Below are 15,269 nucleotides of genomic sequence, written 5' to 3'. Positions count from 1 at the left end.
TTGTGTTGACTCTTCTGGGTCTTTTGCCTCTCCATATAAACTTTAGAATCAGTTTGTCAATATCCATAAAATAACTTATTGGGGCTTTAACTGGGATTACGTTGAATCAATAGGTCAGTTTGGGAAGAAGTGACATCCTGGAAATAATGGGTCTTCCTGCCTTCCTGCTCATTATGGAATCTCTATTTATTCTGTTCTTTGATTTCTTTCATCAATGGTTTGTAGTTTTCTTCATATAGATCTTAGATATATTTTATTAAATTTATACCTAAGTATTTCATTTTAGGGGATGCTAATGTAAATGGTATTATCTTTAATTTGGAATTCTACTCTTCCATTGCTGGTAAAAGGGAAAAGGACTTACTTTTTTATATTAGCCTTATATCCTGCAAACTTGCTATAATCATTTACTCATTCTAGGTTTTTTTGTTGTTGTTGTTTTTTGTTTTCATTTTTTTAGCCAGTTCTTTTAGATTGCTACATAGATGATCATATGATCTGCAGACAAAGTTTTATTTCTTACTTCCAAAACTGCATATCTTTTATTTCCTTTTCTTCTTACTGTATTAACTAGGACGGATGTAAATGATGTTGTTTTTAATCTCAAATTTCCATTGTTATTTTTGGTATATGGGAAAGCAACTCTCTATTTCCTTTGTCAGCCTGGCTAGGGTTTCATCAATTTTATTGATCTTTTCAAACACTCAGTATTTGGTTTCATTGATTTTCCTGTTTTCAACTTCACTGAAGGAAGTAAGGTGGAGCCTAAAGTATAGGTATTTAGTTATTTATCTTAAAACATTTCTTTTGTGGTACCTGTTAATAATTTGAAAGGAACAAAAAAAGCCTTAGTTTACTAAAAAGAGTATAATCTCAAAGATGGTTGAAGGAAAACACATAAATGACCAGCAAAGTTCTTAGTAACTTGTAGAAATGTACTTTATTTCATGCAAAGCTACATAATTTCCTACATTTTAACAGCTAATCAAATAAACATCTCAAAAAATTCATTACATTACAATAAGTTAAAATACTACAAAGCAATTCCAAGTCCATGAGTCTGTCAAAACCAAATTGAGAGAACATTATGCATAGATAAGGCCAAAGATGCTAACTTAATTACAGGTAGCACTTTGCAGGTTTTTTTCAAATACATATTTAGTGAGAATCTGCAGAGAAAAATAGTTATATCTACAACCCATTGATCAGAAAGGGAAACATTTGCCATTACATAGCAGGTAGTATTCTTACCTGGAGGACTCCATGGACAGAGGAGCCTGGTAGGCTACAGTCCATGGGGTTGCAAAAAGTCAGACACAACTTATTAATAGCAACTGAACAACAACCAGGTAGTAGTGGCTGATTAAAGATAAATTTGGCATCATGCACCAAAAATGAACATAATAAACATTTTGAAATTTATGATCAGATGCACATTTGAAAAGACTTACTCTCTACTTCACCTAATCCACTGAATAAGATAAATAACAAGTACGTTATTAATGCAACACAGAACTTAGGCTTTTGGTATACTTTGCTTGAGTACTGGTATATACAAAAAGATACTGAAGAGATGTAGGAATATTTCAAACTCATACTAGACTACTGAACTTTCTAATAGGAAATAAGTCCTGGGCAGAACTTATTTTAGAAAGATTTTAAAACTACTTAAAAGCAATACTACAATTAGTTATTTACAAAAACATTTTATAAAAATTAAATACCAGGAAGTAACAACATCATTATTAGAGCTCTTTTTCCAATGCTATAATTTATAAATATATATATTAGATTACAATTATTTAAAAGACAGGTCCACATGTTCTCTATCTGCGAAATGAGAAAAGTTCTTCAAGTTGTTTACAAAATATGGACAAAAACAAATCCATTGGATTGCTTAAAAAAAAAAAAATACATAGTCTCTCCCCTACAATTTGGTGTACTAAGTAGGGAAGATGCTAGCCAGCATTCTTTTGAGAAATACAGCTCTAAATGACTAGACTGATAAGATTTGTGTCAATAATACCAACTCAAAATGGTGTTGTACAGTCAGATTAACAAATTATGACTTTATATATATGTCTGCCACAGTAAATCATTCTTTCTACTCTTTCGCACTAAGTACAGTAAAAATCTCCTTTTGCAAAATGATGTGAGATCAGGATAATCACAAAAGAAAAGATTTTCATAGAAAAAAAGGTTAATTCTCTCCAGGGAGTGTGTTAAAAACAAAAGTCTTTTAGGATATCGATGAGAAGAGGAACATGCCATTATTCTTGTTTCATTAACAAATTTAAAATTGTGATGAGGCTTCAATCTACCACAATGGATATAAAATGTTAGGAAAACCAAGCTGAACATAAAGGAATTAGGGGTGTGGTATGTTCCCACTGCAATAGGACTGGGGATGGGGCAGGGCTAATAGCTGCTCTGATGGTAGAGACGGCTCACAGGACCTGGTCTCCAGGAGTTAGTAAAGGGAATAACACTGCCTAGTCTTCCAGGTCTCTGAGCAGAAAAATAAGTCATTGAATTGAAAAGAAGTAACCCACACAAAGGGAATTAATATTTCAGAAGGCTCCCTGTAACACTCTTACATTGTTTCAACCTCTTCTAATGAAAACTTTGACAACGATGTATGTTATTTATAAATTCCTTTTCATAAAATGAGGTCTCAAGGTTTTTAATGTTTGGAGTTTGTTTGCTTGTTTTTAATAATCACTGGTTTTAGAAATATAATTTTATGCTAAAACATCTACACTGAGAATATTTCATTTTACTGAAGTATCCTACTTAGTGGCGAGAAAGACAACACAGTGAGCTAGCACACCTCATATTTATATCCAGATGTTGCTTAGTTGTCTAGCAAAATCTGTTGTACTACTTTAAGTGCAATACTGCTATTCAAGTAGTGGGATCTGTAGTCAGAACTACTACCTTTTGAGTGTACTGACCATCAAAAACAACCGTATACACCAAACAAACGGAAGAAAAACATGTCAGCTCATTATAAGCTATACTATAAAGACAGGCTTCAGAGAGGAAAGAAGGTATAAAAGGAATGAAAGGAGAAAGGGAGAAAAGAAAGGAAAGATAAAAGTCTCGATCCATTGACTTATTAACATTTAGGATTTAATAAATACAATCCATTACACTTTGGAAATTCAAGTACGTTAAGATTTCTCAGGGATATGTTCTGCCTCTTAGTGCAAATATATTTATCCTTGTGATTTTCAGGCATGGCCGACACAAATCACAAATATAAAACTCACATTACTGAACAGTGTGAATTAAAATTATGGAGAGTTTATTTTTCCTTTAAAACAGTAATCTACATAAAAATCAAGAACATTCTCTAAATCTACTACACATATACAAAAATGAGGTTTGCCGTTGTATATCAATGAATTCTTTCATTAATATTCTAAAATATACTTAAAAAAACACACATTGACTTGCCTATCCACATTTAATTTCATTTGAGTATACAACCAGCACACATGTAAGAACTGATAATCTAATCAAATAGTAGTGTCCAAAAACAAATTGGCAGCAATATTTTAAAAAATTTTGATTGTCCAATCCTCTGATCTATTCTTTATAAACTGAAAACCCTTGAAAGTTATTTAGTTCTTATGACTCTTGTGAAATGAGGGCCTCTAGTATAAGGAAATTATTCCCAAGCCCCTGTTCATTTGGTAAGAGAACAAATTCTAATAATTAGTCTTATTTTAATAATGATTTTTTAAATGTTCTAATAATAACAAATTATTGATGTAATAACAAAAGTTAATAGCAACTTACAGATCCATGAAATTAATAGATTACTTATTGTTATTTTCTGCAATGGCTTACTGAATATTCTAATAATTATTTAGAAAAATAATTTAGAAAGTTTAAATAGGAATCTATTACAATATAAGAAACACTCAAAAGGTAATTGTCAGAAGTAATTCTTCAAGAAATATACTTTGCATGTAAAGTATATGAATTTAGTAGCAATGTTTTGCAGTAGATGTCATTTTAGTAATATTCTCAAAACAGAAAACTTTTGTTCATATTACAGTTTTTACAAAGTTGCTTAACAAATATTAACTTAGTTCCCCAGCAATAAACTCTTAAGACTTCAGGGATTAAATAATTAACTTCTAAACACAAAATTACCCAGCCAGGTAATGTTCCTATATGATCATATATGAAATCCTGTAACAAATTCTGCCTAAACAATTGAATACTCTGGATCACTTAAACAACCAAAATTATTTTGGAAGTAACTCAAAAGTCATAAAGGGGATCTATACTGTTTTATAGAAGTATTACATACACTCCAATTATTATAATCATTTTAAAAATTAATAATAAAGTAGTACATCTTTTACATATTTCTATCAATATATCTTAGAGTATTATAAATTATAAAAGTAACTGGATCATTTCTTCTCTTTTTCTGCTTCTACAATAGCATCTGAGTTTCATGATAAAACCTATGAGAAACAACATTATACTTAAGGAACATATTCCAAAGTAAACTCAAAGACTAAATAATAAAACAATATTATTTTCACAGGATTTTGATTACTTATTCCAGAAAGAGTTTTTGCTTTGGGAACTTGTAAGCTTCTCTGTAACAATAAGAAACTGGACCACTTTCTGGGTGATCTGTTTCCTATCTAATATCTTCAAATACCACTTGTGTGGAAAACCAGCATAGCTAACAACTTATTTTGTCTTTTTAAACGCCACTATATAAACATCAACTCAATACCCTCACAACTGCTTTGTGAGGTAGATCAGTAGGTAAATAGCAAGTATCCTCTTCATTTTGAAAATGAAGAAACTGAGGCACAGAAAGGTTACATGATTTGCCCAAGGTTTCAATGGTCAGTCATGAAATTACAGTGTTAAATTATTTCTGCTCCTGGCCTATTGCTCTCTGACCACGCTTCACAATAAAAGGCTGTGTGTGTGTCTTCTTAAATGAGTAGTCTATATAATTTTGATTGAGAGGAAAATCTATTGACTGATAATTATTTTAAAGGGGGTCTAATCTTAAAAAAAATCATAAAAATTTAAGAAAATGAGATAATTAGGATGATACACTATCAGTATCTGCCTAAAACTGTGGCTTCTAACGTATTTATGTGATAACACTAAGAAAAGAGGGAAATAAAACATTTAAAATTATGATTCAGGGAAAAATGACCTTCAAGAAACATATAATCAAATTGTCAGGTGACTATATAATTCATCCTCAAACTGGAATACTTAAGAGTGAAAATGAGCACTACCGAAAGGATAACAGGTGAAACTAAGATGGCCATGGGGCGGCCCAGTCACCACTGGGTGAATCCATGGTATGGATTCTCAAAGAGTTGCAAATATTTCAGGGACATAAACAACTCTTTTTGCAAAATGTTGTGCTGAACTATAGTCATTGTGCATAAAACACTGGTGATTTAAAATGTAATACCTAACTTTGGCTTAAACAAAATTTTAAAAACTCAATTTAAAATGATAACATGTTTAAGCAACAAGTTCTTACATATCTCCACTCTAAAGTAGTTTTCTATAAATCACAATTTAAGTGTGAGTAGTAACAGTAAATGGACTCACTTTTTATCTTTGAATAACCAGATATTCTTTTTCAAAAGGAATAAACAGGCACCTTTTAACAGTAGAGAATTTTGTGGGACTCTTTGGCTGTTAAGGGGAAGTCACTCAGTCGTGTCCGACTCTTTGCGACTCCACGGACTGTAGCCCACCAGGCTCCTCCATCCATGGGATTCTCCAGGCAAGAGTACTGGAGTGGGTTGCCATTTCCTTCTCCAGGGGGATGTTTCCGATCCAGGGATCAAACCCGGGTCTCTCGCATTGTAGGCAGACGCTTTACCATCTGAGCCACCAAAACCTCACTATTTACCATTAAAAATTATGACTCTCCTTGAATGGAATGATCAACACTTAAATCACTATGCTAAATGGTAAAGGTGAACACTCCTCTCTGAAATAAAAATCTTTTACAAAGCAATACCAAAAGCATATGACAACTTCCAGTTACTACCAAAGACTGAAAGAATAATTCACCACCTGATTAAAGCACACATGCTGAAGATACAAACACTAGTTGAAGTATAGTCTTAAATACACATGCAAAAACCTAACTAATTTGCATACAGTGTTGAAAAAGGGCTTTCTACATTCAGTTATGTCTGGTAAGTAAGCCTTGTTTTAAGACATGGGTTTTGTAAATATGGTTATTATTGAGGTCTCCATCTCTTTGGGAAATAAAGGATCAACATATTTTTTAGAAAGAATATGTAAATCACAATAATAAAACTATAATATTAGTCAGTTGTAACTATGGCTTCCTTGAACCTTTAAAACAAGTTTTCCTGAAAAAATTAATCTGAAACAAACTGAACTACATGTTTTCAACATATACTGATCTTTATCATGAATTAAATCCTTCCATTGTAACTGTACTTCTAAGACAGACATTTCAGGAATGGTATGAAACAAATCCTATTAGAAATAAAGACGATATTCAATGAATAATAAGCCATTATCACTAAGATCTGATTAATTTTTCGTGCCTTTTTTATCCTGACACTTTTCACTGGGAGTTCAGTAGTTAATTCTAGAGCATACAGATGTTCATAAAGACTGAACTTGTTTGTTGATCTTGGTTAGCTACTCCATAAATTCCTATAGACTTTAAACATCATCAAATATTCTGCTGCGAGACATTGAGAGGTATCGTCCACCAGGCTGATACCTGAAAGGTGGATAAAGAAATGATCTGAGGCATCAAAAATAAAGAAGGAGAGAAAAACAAGGACACATTAAAAGGAAGTGGGTACATAATTTTTAAGAACTGTAAAATCTATTCAGTAGCTGAAATCAGAAACTTATTCTCCAAGGATATTATCCTAAAGAGATTTACCTATAATTATAAATCAACCAACAACTGTTTTACAGCCTATGATATGACACATATGGCAGGATGAGAGATGTAAAAAAGAAAGGAAAAGAGAGATATAAAACACATCATGAAATTTGGATTTAATAACTACTCTGTATTGTTGAATATAAACAGAATATTCCTCTTGCTATTTAAAAGCAAATATCTTCATGCCCATGATGTTTTGCTTTTGTTTGTTTCTACTTGGTATAACAGCTAAAAGCACAGACTCTGAAGCCAGAGTCCTGGGGTTTAAATGCCTGATTTTGTTACTTAAAAGTTGTGTGATCCTGGGTAAGTTACTGAGCCTCTCTAGATTCAATTCCAATTGGACTTACAGTCATAAAACACAATTACTGTTGTTAAAGTGCTCAGAATACAGTGCCACCCAGTCATATCTATGTAACTATTGCCAAATATGATGGCTTTCATAAATAGAATTGTCAGAATAGGAATATAAATATTGTTAAGACTCTACCAAATTATTTCAATTCTTTGTTATTTATCATACTACTGGTAATAATTTATGAAAGTACTAATTTCAACTACTACCACTGGATGATATAATTTTTAAAATATAAAAGATTAGCAGGTGTTAAAAGGTATCAAACGTTGCTTAATATGTTTTACATTAGCAATAAAGATGAATATTTTCCTTATGTTTATCTCATCAAGTCAGAATGTTATCAAATTTTCAGAGGAATACTGGAGCCAAAAGGACAACCTGGAACTTACCTTCCTGATTCAGATTCAAGAGGGTCATCAGTGAACGTTTCTGCATTAAAATCTAAAGGTTCTGCATCTTGAAGAAGTTCTATTCGGTCCCTTTCAGTCCTGTTATTAGCCCTGGTATATTTAGATGTCGCTGCAAAAGAAGAAAAAAAATTCCACTTTCTATTGTCTTTATGGGTCACAGTCTACGGACACACAGAAAGTCAAGATTATAAAGGATCTGAATTTTCATTGTGAAGACAGTATTAAGAAAGGATAACTACACGGTTATCTCAAAATTATATTAAATGATTAATAATATGATAGAAAATAAGAAAGAAGAGTTCTCCCTTGTATGTAGTCTAAGCTCAGAAGCAGCTACAGCAACAGAATTAGTATTTAACTTCAACGCAGATGGTGACTGCAGCCACAAAATTAAAAGACGCTTGCTCCTTGGAAGAATAGCTATGACAAACCTAGACAGTATATTAAAAAGAAGAGACATCATTTTTCTGACAAAGGTCCATATAGTCAAAGCTATGGTTTTTCTAGTAGTCAGGTATGGATGTGAAAGTTGGGCTATAAAGAAGGCTGAGCGCTGAAGAATTGATGCTTTTGAACTATGGTGTTGGAGAAGACTCTTGAGAGTTCCTTGGACAGCAAGGAGATCAAACCAATCAATCCTAAAGGAAATCAATCCTGAATATTCATTGGAAGGACTGGTGCTGAAGCCGAACCTTCAGTACTGATTGAAAAAGCTGATTCATTGGAAAAGACCCTGATGCTGGGAAAGATTGAGGGCAACAGGATAAGGGGACTACAGATGATGAGATTGTTGGATGGCATTACTGAGTCAATGGACATGAGTTTGAGCACACTCTGGGAGATAGTGAAGAACCGGGAAGCACCGGCAATGCTGCAGTGAATGGGTTCACAAAGAGTCAGACACGACTTAGAGAATGAACAACAACAGCAATCGTAACAGAGAAACTGTTCACAATTAAATAAGTTTCAGCTGGTTTCATAGTGAATCCAGGGGCTGCTACATCTCATTTCTTGGCTACGATTTTAAGATGCAATCAACTCAAACTCTGCAATAAAGGACTAACTCTTTTTTCCATAGGGCAAGAATTCAGGAAGCAATGTCCAACAGAAATAAATTGCAAGCCCTGTATTTACTTTTTACTAGTAAATACATTTAAAAAGTAAAAAGAAATAGTTGAAATTAATTTTCACATATCTAACCCAATACATCCAAAATATTATCATTTCAATATGGGGCACCAGCTACCCTGCAAATGCTAAACAGCCATATGTGGCTAATGGTTACCACCTTGGTCAGCACAGATCTAGAAAAACTAACTCTCCTTTCCCTATATGAATGATGTTTTCTCCATAAAAACCTGAATTTTCACAGTGTTATTTTGAGCAGCTCAACAGCTTCAAAACAAACCATGACACTAAGGCAAGCCAATTCTCTCTTACCTTATGTTGTCATCTTGGACTCTGCCCTCCACTATTTATCTCATTCATTCAGCAAATACTGGTTGCCTCCCACATGCCAGGTTCTAATTCATCATCCCAAGGTTTTGTGTTTCCTCTTAACCATTCTCCTATACCCTCCAGATCTCTGCACTTTGTTAAGTCCAAATCCAAGATAAGCTTCCAAATATCTTTGTAGAATTATCCCTCTATTTCCTAGCTTTAATTGAAACTTCAGCTTTCTATTATTTCTTTTATGCTAAATCTCATCCAAACACATCCTCTCTTCTTTATCTCCAGGGTTATCTCAAGGATGCTTATTTTAAGCCCTCATCATTTTTTTGTTTTTTCATTTATCTTTAATTGGAGGATAATGGCTTTACAATGTTGTGTTGATTTATTCCATAAAACCAATATTGTATATTAAGGCCCTCATCATTTTCTGACTGCATTACTACAACAGACACTAAACTGTGTTGTATCTCACTTCCCTGGAAATAATACTTTATATAGATGTCAAATTCATCTTTCTAAACCAAAAATCTGAGCATGCTTCTTTCCATACTGAAATCTTACCTTTGGGATAAAATCCAAACTTCTAAGTGTGATAATACGTTTCCCAACTATCTCTGTAGCCTTTCCTCTCATCAAGCTTCTCATACTTCAGGTTCTAGTCATAGAGGAAAATCTACATTTCCCCAAAAGTTCTCGCATGTTGCACATTCTTTGTTCTGCCTAAAAACCCCTTCAACTGGCTAAGTACTACTCATTCCTAAATAGTATTTCTTTATAACAGAAATCCTTTCCCAATGAAGAATTCCTTTTCCTCCCTTGAGCTGAGTCCTTCAGCATCATGTGTGCAGCCTTAAACTCTCTCAGCATCCCTGTATCTCTCCTCTCCCTTCTACTCAGTGCTGGATCCTGCACACAAATAGGTCTCTTGTCACTCTCCCAAAAGCATATGACAAAATCAAGAATATGGGGAGGCTTCCTGACTCAATCCACTGGCCAATGTCTTCTTCCTGGTATCAGTTCCTCATTCAATTAAGGGCAAACCAAAGATGGAAATTGTCTTCTTCATACTCCTGGGAAAGTACCTGACACATAAGAGTCAGTCGGTAATTTATTATAAAAATGACCAAATAGCCTGAAAAATATCTAGGTTAATAGAAACCGATACCTGCCAAAAATATGCCTGAGATAAGTACTATTATTTAGATAGTATAATGACAACTATTCATTTGATGTCCCAGATGTCTCCTTCTCCTACCTGCTGCATATTTTACTTTCCTCTTCCTCCCATATACTGAGGGATGAAAAAAGGAAAGGCACTGCAGAACCTCACTTATTATTCTATAAAGACAAGCAAGCATAGAAAAAAAATTTCTTAAGAAAACTAGATAATAAACTACTTACATCGGTTGGTACTCATTTCTGAGAAGTTTGATTCTTTTGGGTCAATATGAACATTTCTGTTTCTAGTGGAATCTTCTCTACTGTGTCCATAACGTTCTTTCCATTCCTAGAAAAGAATCACGAACATATAACATGAGAACACACAGTCAGAAAATAATTCATCAGTGATAACTGATATATTAGATTATACATGTAGAGTAATATAATCTAATTCTTTTTCATCAGGAATTTGTCAGATAATCAGTATAATTAGCACAGTACCTTTAGAAATGATAGATAATTTCCTTTATTTCTAAATGATTTTAATAGTCATCAAACTTAACTTGAAGACATTTATAGACATTTTTACTAGCTATGATTATTTTAAGTTATTGACTTCCATCTAAAATGTCAAAATAATATTATAACTACAGTAAGGTTATCTTGACCATGGAAGGATTATGAAACTCAAAATAATTAATAAGATGTTAATAAAATTTTATTCTACCCAAATATGATTCTACAAATCATAGAGACCCAAAAAGTCATTTTTGATAGTAAAATTAAAGTTGTAGATAAACATAATTAAGTAATGACTCACGTGGCATTGTGTCTTAACTGCACTAAAATCTTAACTGGGATTTTACTCATTATTCTTATAATTGAAAGGAACCCATGCAGTGCAGAGTTTCACTCTAAAATAGTCATGCCAGATGCTATTTGGCTTTCTTATTAGAAGATGTGAAAAATTTATGTTTGATCATCCTGTTCCAATTTTGGTAAACCCTAAGTTTTCACATAGAGGTGAACTCTATTCCACTCTTTGGTGCTGGTTATGCCTTCCGAAATAAAGAACAAGTCTCCCTTTCCATGACATACACTAAAATACACAAAGGCAACTATTATGTCTCCTGAGTCTTCACTTCTCCAGTATGGACACACTCGGGGACTGAAAATTTATAGTGACTATGACTAGATTTTTCTCACTTTTTGCCTTTTCAATTCTCAAGGAGGTTAGTTTGCCTTAGCAAACAAAGGACTAAAGAAAAACATCCTATGTCATTGTCCCATTGTTTTCAGCCAAAATCAATTAGATTCTTATGATAGTTCCCATTAATCTTTAGGGTATAGCAAGTTAGTAAGTACTATACTTACTCTTCTTCTATTTTCACCTTCTTCTTGCCGTTGCCTTTTTCTCTTCTCTAGAGACAGAAAAGTGGTCTCAAATTTGGTATAATATGGTTTAATTAGATGTAGAGTAACTGAAGTAAAGGTATCAGGCTATGACCAATTTCCTTTAAATTACTACAAAGTCAAAGGTAATAGGTTATTGTTGGAAAGAACCGGAGAGGTCACCTAACTCCATAGAGAATACCTTCCCAACTTCTGCTGGAGATCGCTCTTAGGCTCTATCTAAACAGTTTCAGTGAGGAAGAACTTCTCCCCATGGTGACTTGAAATGTGCTTCTAGGCAGCTTCTCTTTTTCTTCGTTTTTGTCTTCTAAATTAAATTCATACTTTTTTCTGCATAAGATTTTTTTTTGTCATTACTCTCTTCTGGCTATATACTCAGTGCTTTTTTCCCATAAGATATACCTGACACACTCATCATTCTGCCTACCCTCCTCTAAATTCTTTCTGACTTATCAGTCCTACTCTTGAAAATCTTATCCAGGACTGGATATGATACTCCAGATGAAGTCTGATTAATGCAAACAGCAGAATTATTACATTAACTAGGCACCACCTTCCTGTGAGAGCTTGTGAAGGCTACACTAGCATATTTTAGAGCCATAGTACATTTGGGGTTTATGTTTAAATAAGATCATAAAGAACCCCATGTTCAAGGAGGAAGAATGCCTAAAAACCAATGTCCCCAAACTCAAGTTTTGTTCTTCTTTTCCTTCCTATTCTACCATCACTTGAACACCAAGAAATTTGATACACTCAGTTTTGAGATTAGACTCCAGTACAGCACAATGCATTCTAACAGGCTGTTAATGATCACTACATTCTAAAAACCAGCCTTGGTTTGAATGAAAAATTATTAAACTAATGGTGATTCTTTAATGAGTTTTATATTGTATTCAATTTGACAAATCTATTTCAAAGAAAACAAGAAAATGACTCCAATACTAAACAAGGGTATTATTTAGTTGCAGACATATTAACAATTTCTGCTACAGAATTTCTTAAAGACAGATGAAATAACCATGTATGTTTTCAAATTTTTTTTGTTGTGAAGGCTTTCCATAGAATTTTAGCTAAAACACATTAATTTGTAATGTCTTAAGATAGATTAGAAGTTTCAAATCATACAAACATTAATTTTGTATTTTGAATCAGTACTTTCTCTTCATTTATTTTAAAAGACAAATCTTACCTCGTCTAATTAATTCTTTCCCTTCATCAACTAAGTCTGATGTCATATCATTATCTCCCATGAACTGCTGGAAACCAAGTAGATTCAAACAACGAGTTCCCAAGCTAATAAAAGTAGATTTTCAAAAAGATAAGCATTATTTCATACTGTAAATGTTTAAATTGGAAGCCTCTGTTGTATTTCTAGTTATCATGTCAAGTTCTACAGCGCTACATTTGTCTTTCTTCAAAAAGTACTTATTTCCCTTTCTAAGAAACTTAAATGCCCAGTGCTCCACTGACTAGGGTATGCACCAAAGCCCGACTTCTTACAGACACAAATTAAGTCAGGCCACAGCATACTTTCAGAAGATTATTATAACAGGATGCTAAGCAATAGCTATAATACAAAAGCAATTTATTCTTTTCTGGTATTCAAACAGCAATTTTAACACACATACACAACCAGTATTTACAAGTGCAGAATATTCTTGGCTTAGAAAGTCTTAATTATGCAAACTGACTTTCACGTTCTGTTTTGTTAATCCGGAGAACTAGTCAATTCTATTTAAATCAGTGTTACTATAAATTCAGAATTGATTATTACAGCTTATCTGGGGACAATCATTTATATCTTATCTGGTTTTTACTTTAAACCTCATTGTTGTGCAGGACAGGAATACTCTGAAAATACGGTACATAAGGAAGGAAGGATTAATATCTGTTAAACTACTATTACGCATCAGATAGTTTACAGTTATTCTTATTTAATTCTTACTATAACTCTAAGAGATAAATATTACTTTATAGATAAGGAAACAGAAACAAAGGGTGTTAAATACTTTGCTAAAGGCCAATCAATAAATTTTAGAGCTGAGGATTTAAATCTAAAACAAAACAAAGACCAAGTTCTTTTTACTACCTTAGTTTTCAAACTTTTTTCTAATGTACTTTTAATGGCAGAATTCTGAACACCATACATGAAGCAAGGCAGAGAGAGGAAGAAGAAAGGGAGGAGTGTGTATGTATGTGTGTGTGTGTGTATTCACGTGTGTTAGGAAGAGAAAACAGTGAAGCAATTAAGAAAAAGTAAAGATCTCCCATTTCACATCAGTGATGTGTAAAAATCTGACTAGTTCATAAATTATCTGCTTGTTTTAATATATAGGGAATGCTTGTATGACTTACCAGTGAGTAAAATTGGGGTTTCAGGTGGATGGTCATGCTAATTCTGTGACTTTAAATATTCCTCTACCATCCTTATATACCTGTGGGAATACTATACTGCAGGATGAGATCATTGTCTCTGTAAAGGTTGTAGCTTTGTCTAAAGTGTCAGCAAACAGCTTTATAGGCTCTAGGCAGTTAAGTCTGAATATTATTAATAGTTCTGTGTATGGTTATGTGCTAGTAATAAAGGAATTAGACTATTACGGCAGCATTCCAAAAGAAAATTGACCTATAAAGTCAAGTTAATGCTGAAATGCCTGCAAGGCATTTCTTCAAATATTCCTATAATACAGTATAGTTTTAAATATAAATATATATTATATATATATAATATTACACATATAATATATATAAATTATAAAAATATAATTTGATAATTAAGGTATATGACCTTTCTTTTCCTTAAAGACAAACTTTAAGGAGTTTGTCTCCTAAAAAACTAGCAAAGTTTATCTTAATTATAAAACAACATTTTTAAAGAAATATTTTTAAGTTAAACAATTTTCCTTTTAGACACAATTCCTTACATTAAAATTTTATAGTTGACAAGGCACTATCCCATCCATCTATTCCTTGATGCATATGTCAATCTAATAAGATGCTAACCTTAAGTAGAGATGCCAATCTTACCAAGATAACCACTAAGATGAGGAGATAAGATTTATACATCACAAGCTCTTAATGTTCCATTTGTAGTTTATAAATGAATAAGCACATAAAAAAAGTTTAGTTTTGGACATCCAAAGGATGATTGGTCTCTTATTTTTAACACATCATTTTCATAATAAATATAAACCTCTGTCTTTCCTACCTTACAGAAAAAAGCTGAAAATATTATATTGTTTTATCAGTTCATGGGCTTCCCTGATAGCTCAACTGGTAAAGAATTCGCCTGCAATGAAGGAATCCTAGGTTCAATCCCCAGGTCAGGAAGATCCCCTGAAGAAGGGAATGGCAACCCACTCCAGTATTCCTGCCTGGAGAATTCCATGGTCAGAGGAGTCTGGTGGGCTACAGTCTATGGGGTCACAAAGAGACACGACTGAGCGACTTTCATTTTCACCAGTTCATATTAAGTTTTATATTAAATTATAATCCTTTGGCTCCTTTACTTATGATAAGATAAAAT

General features: G+C 33.0%; 1 protein-coding gene across 4 annotated transcripts in view; it reads right to left on the bottom strand.

Annotated features, from left to right (window-relative positions):
* Positions 1-914: 914 nt before the first annotated feature.
* The window catches only part of LMBRD2 (LMBR1 domain containing 2), a 54,970-nt gene continuing 40,615 nt past the window's right edge, over positions 915-15,269 (bottom strand). The window contains exons 14-18 of one of the 4 annotated variants that reach the window (XM_070357643.1): positions 12,933-13,036; positions 11,705-11,751; positions 10,571-10,676; positions 7,697-7,826; positions 915-6,799 (exon numbers count right to left, since the gene is read on the bottom strand). In XM_070357643.1, the coding sequence (XP_070213744.1) occupies positions 6,715-6,799; positions 7,697-7,826; positions 10,571-10,676; positions 11,705-11,751; positions 12,933-13,036 (472 nt within the window). In that variant the 3' untranslated portion in view covers positions 915-6,714. Of the gene's footprint in view, positions 6,800-7,696; positions 7,827-10,570; positions 10,677-11,704; positions 11,855-12,932; positions 13,037-15,269 lie in introns of those variants that run through there. The other 3 variants (XM_070357644.1, XM_070357645.1, XM_070357646.1) reach the window with 3 other exon arrangements.

The sequence above is a fragment of the Bos mutus genome, chromosome 20 (genome assembly GCF_027580195.1).
Source record: "Bos mutus isolate GX-2022 chromosome 20, NWIPB_WYAK_1.1, whole genome shotgun sequence".
NCBI lineage: Eukaryota > Metazoa > Chordata > Mammalia > Artiodactyla > Bovidae > Bos > Bos mutus.
This window is presented reverse-complemented; position numbering and strand designations above follow the sequence as displayed.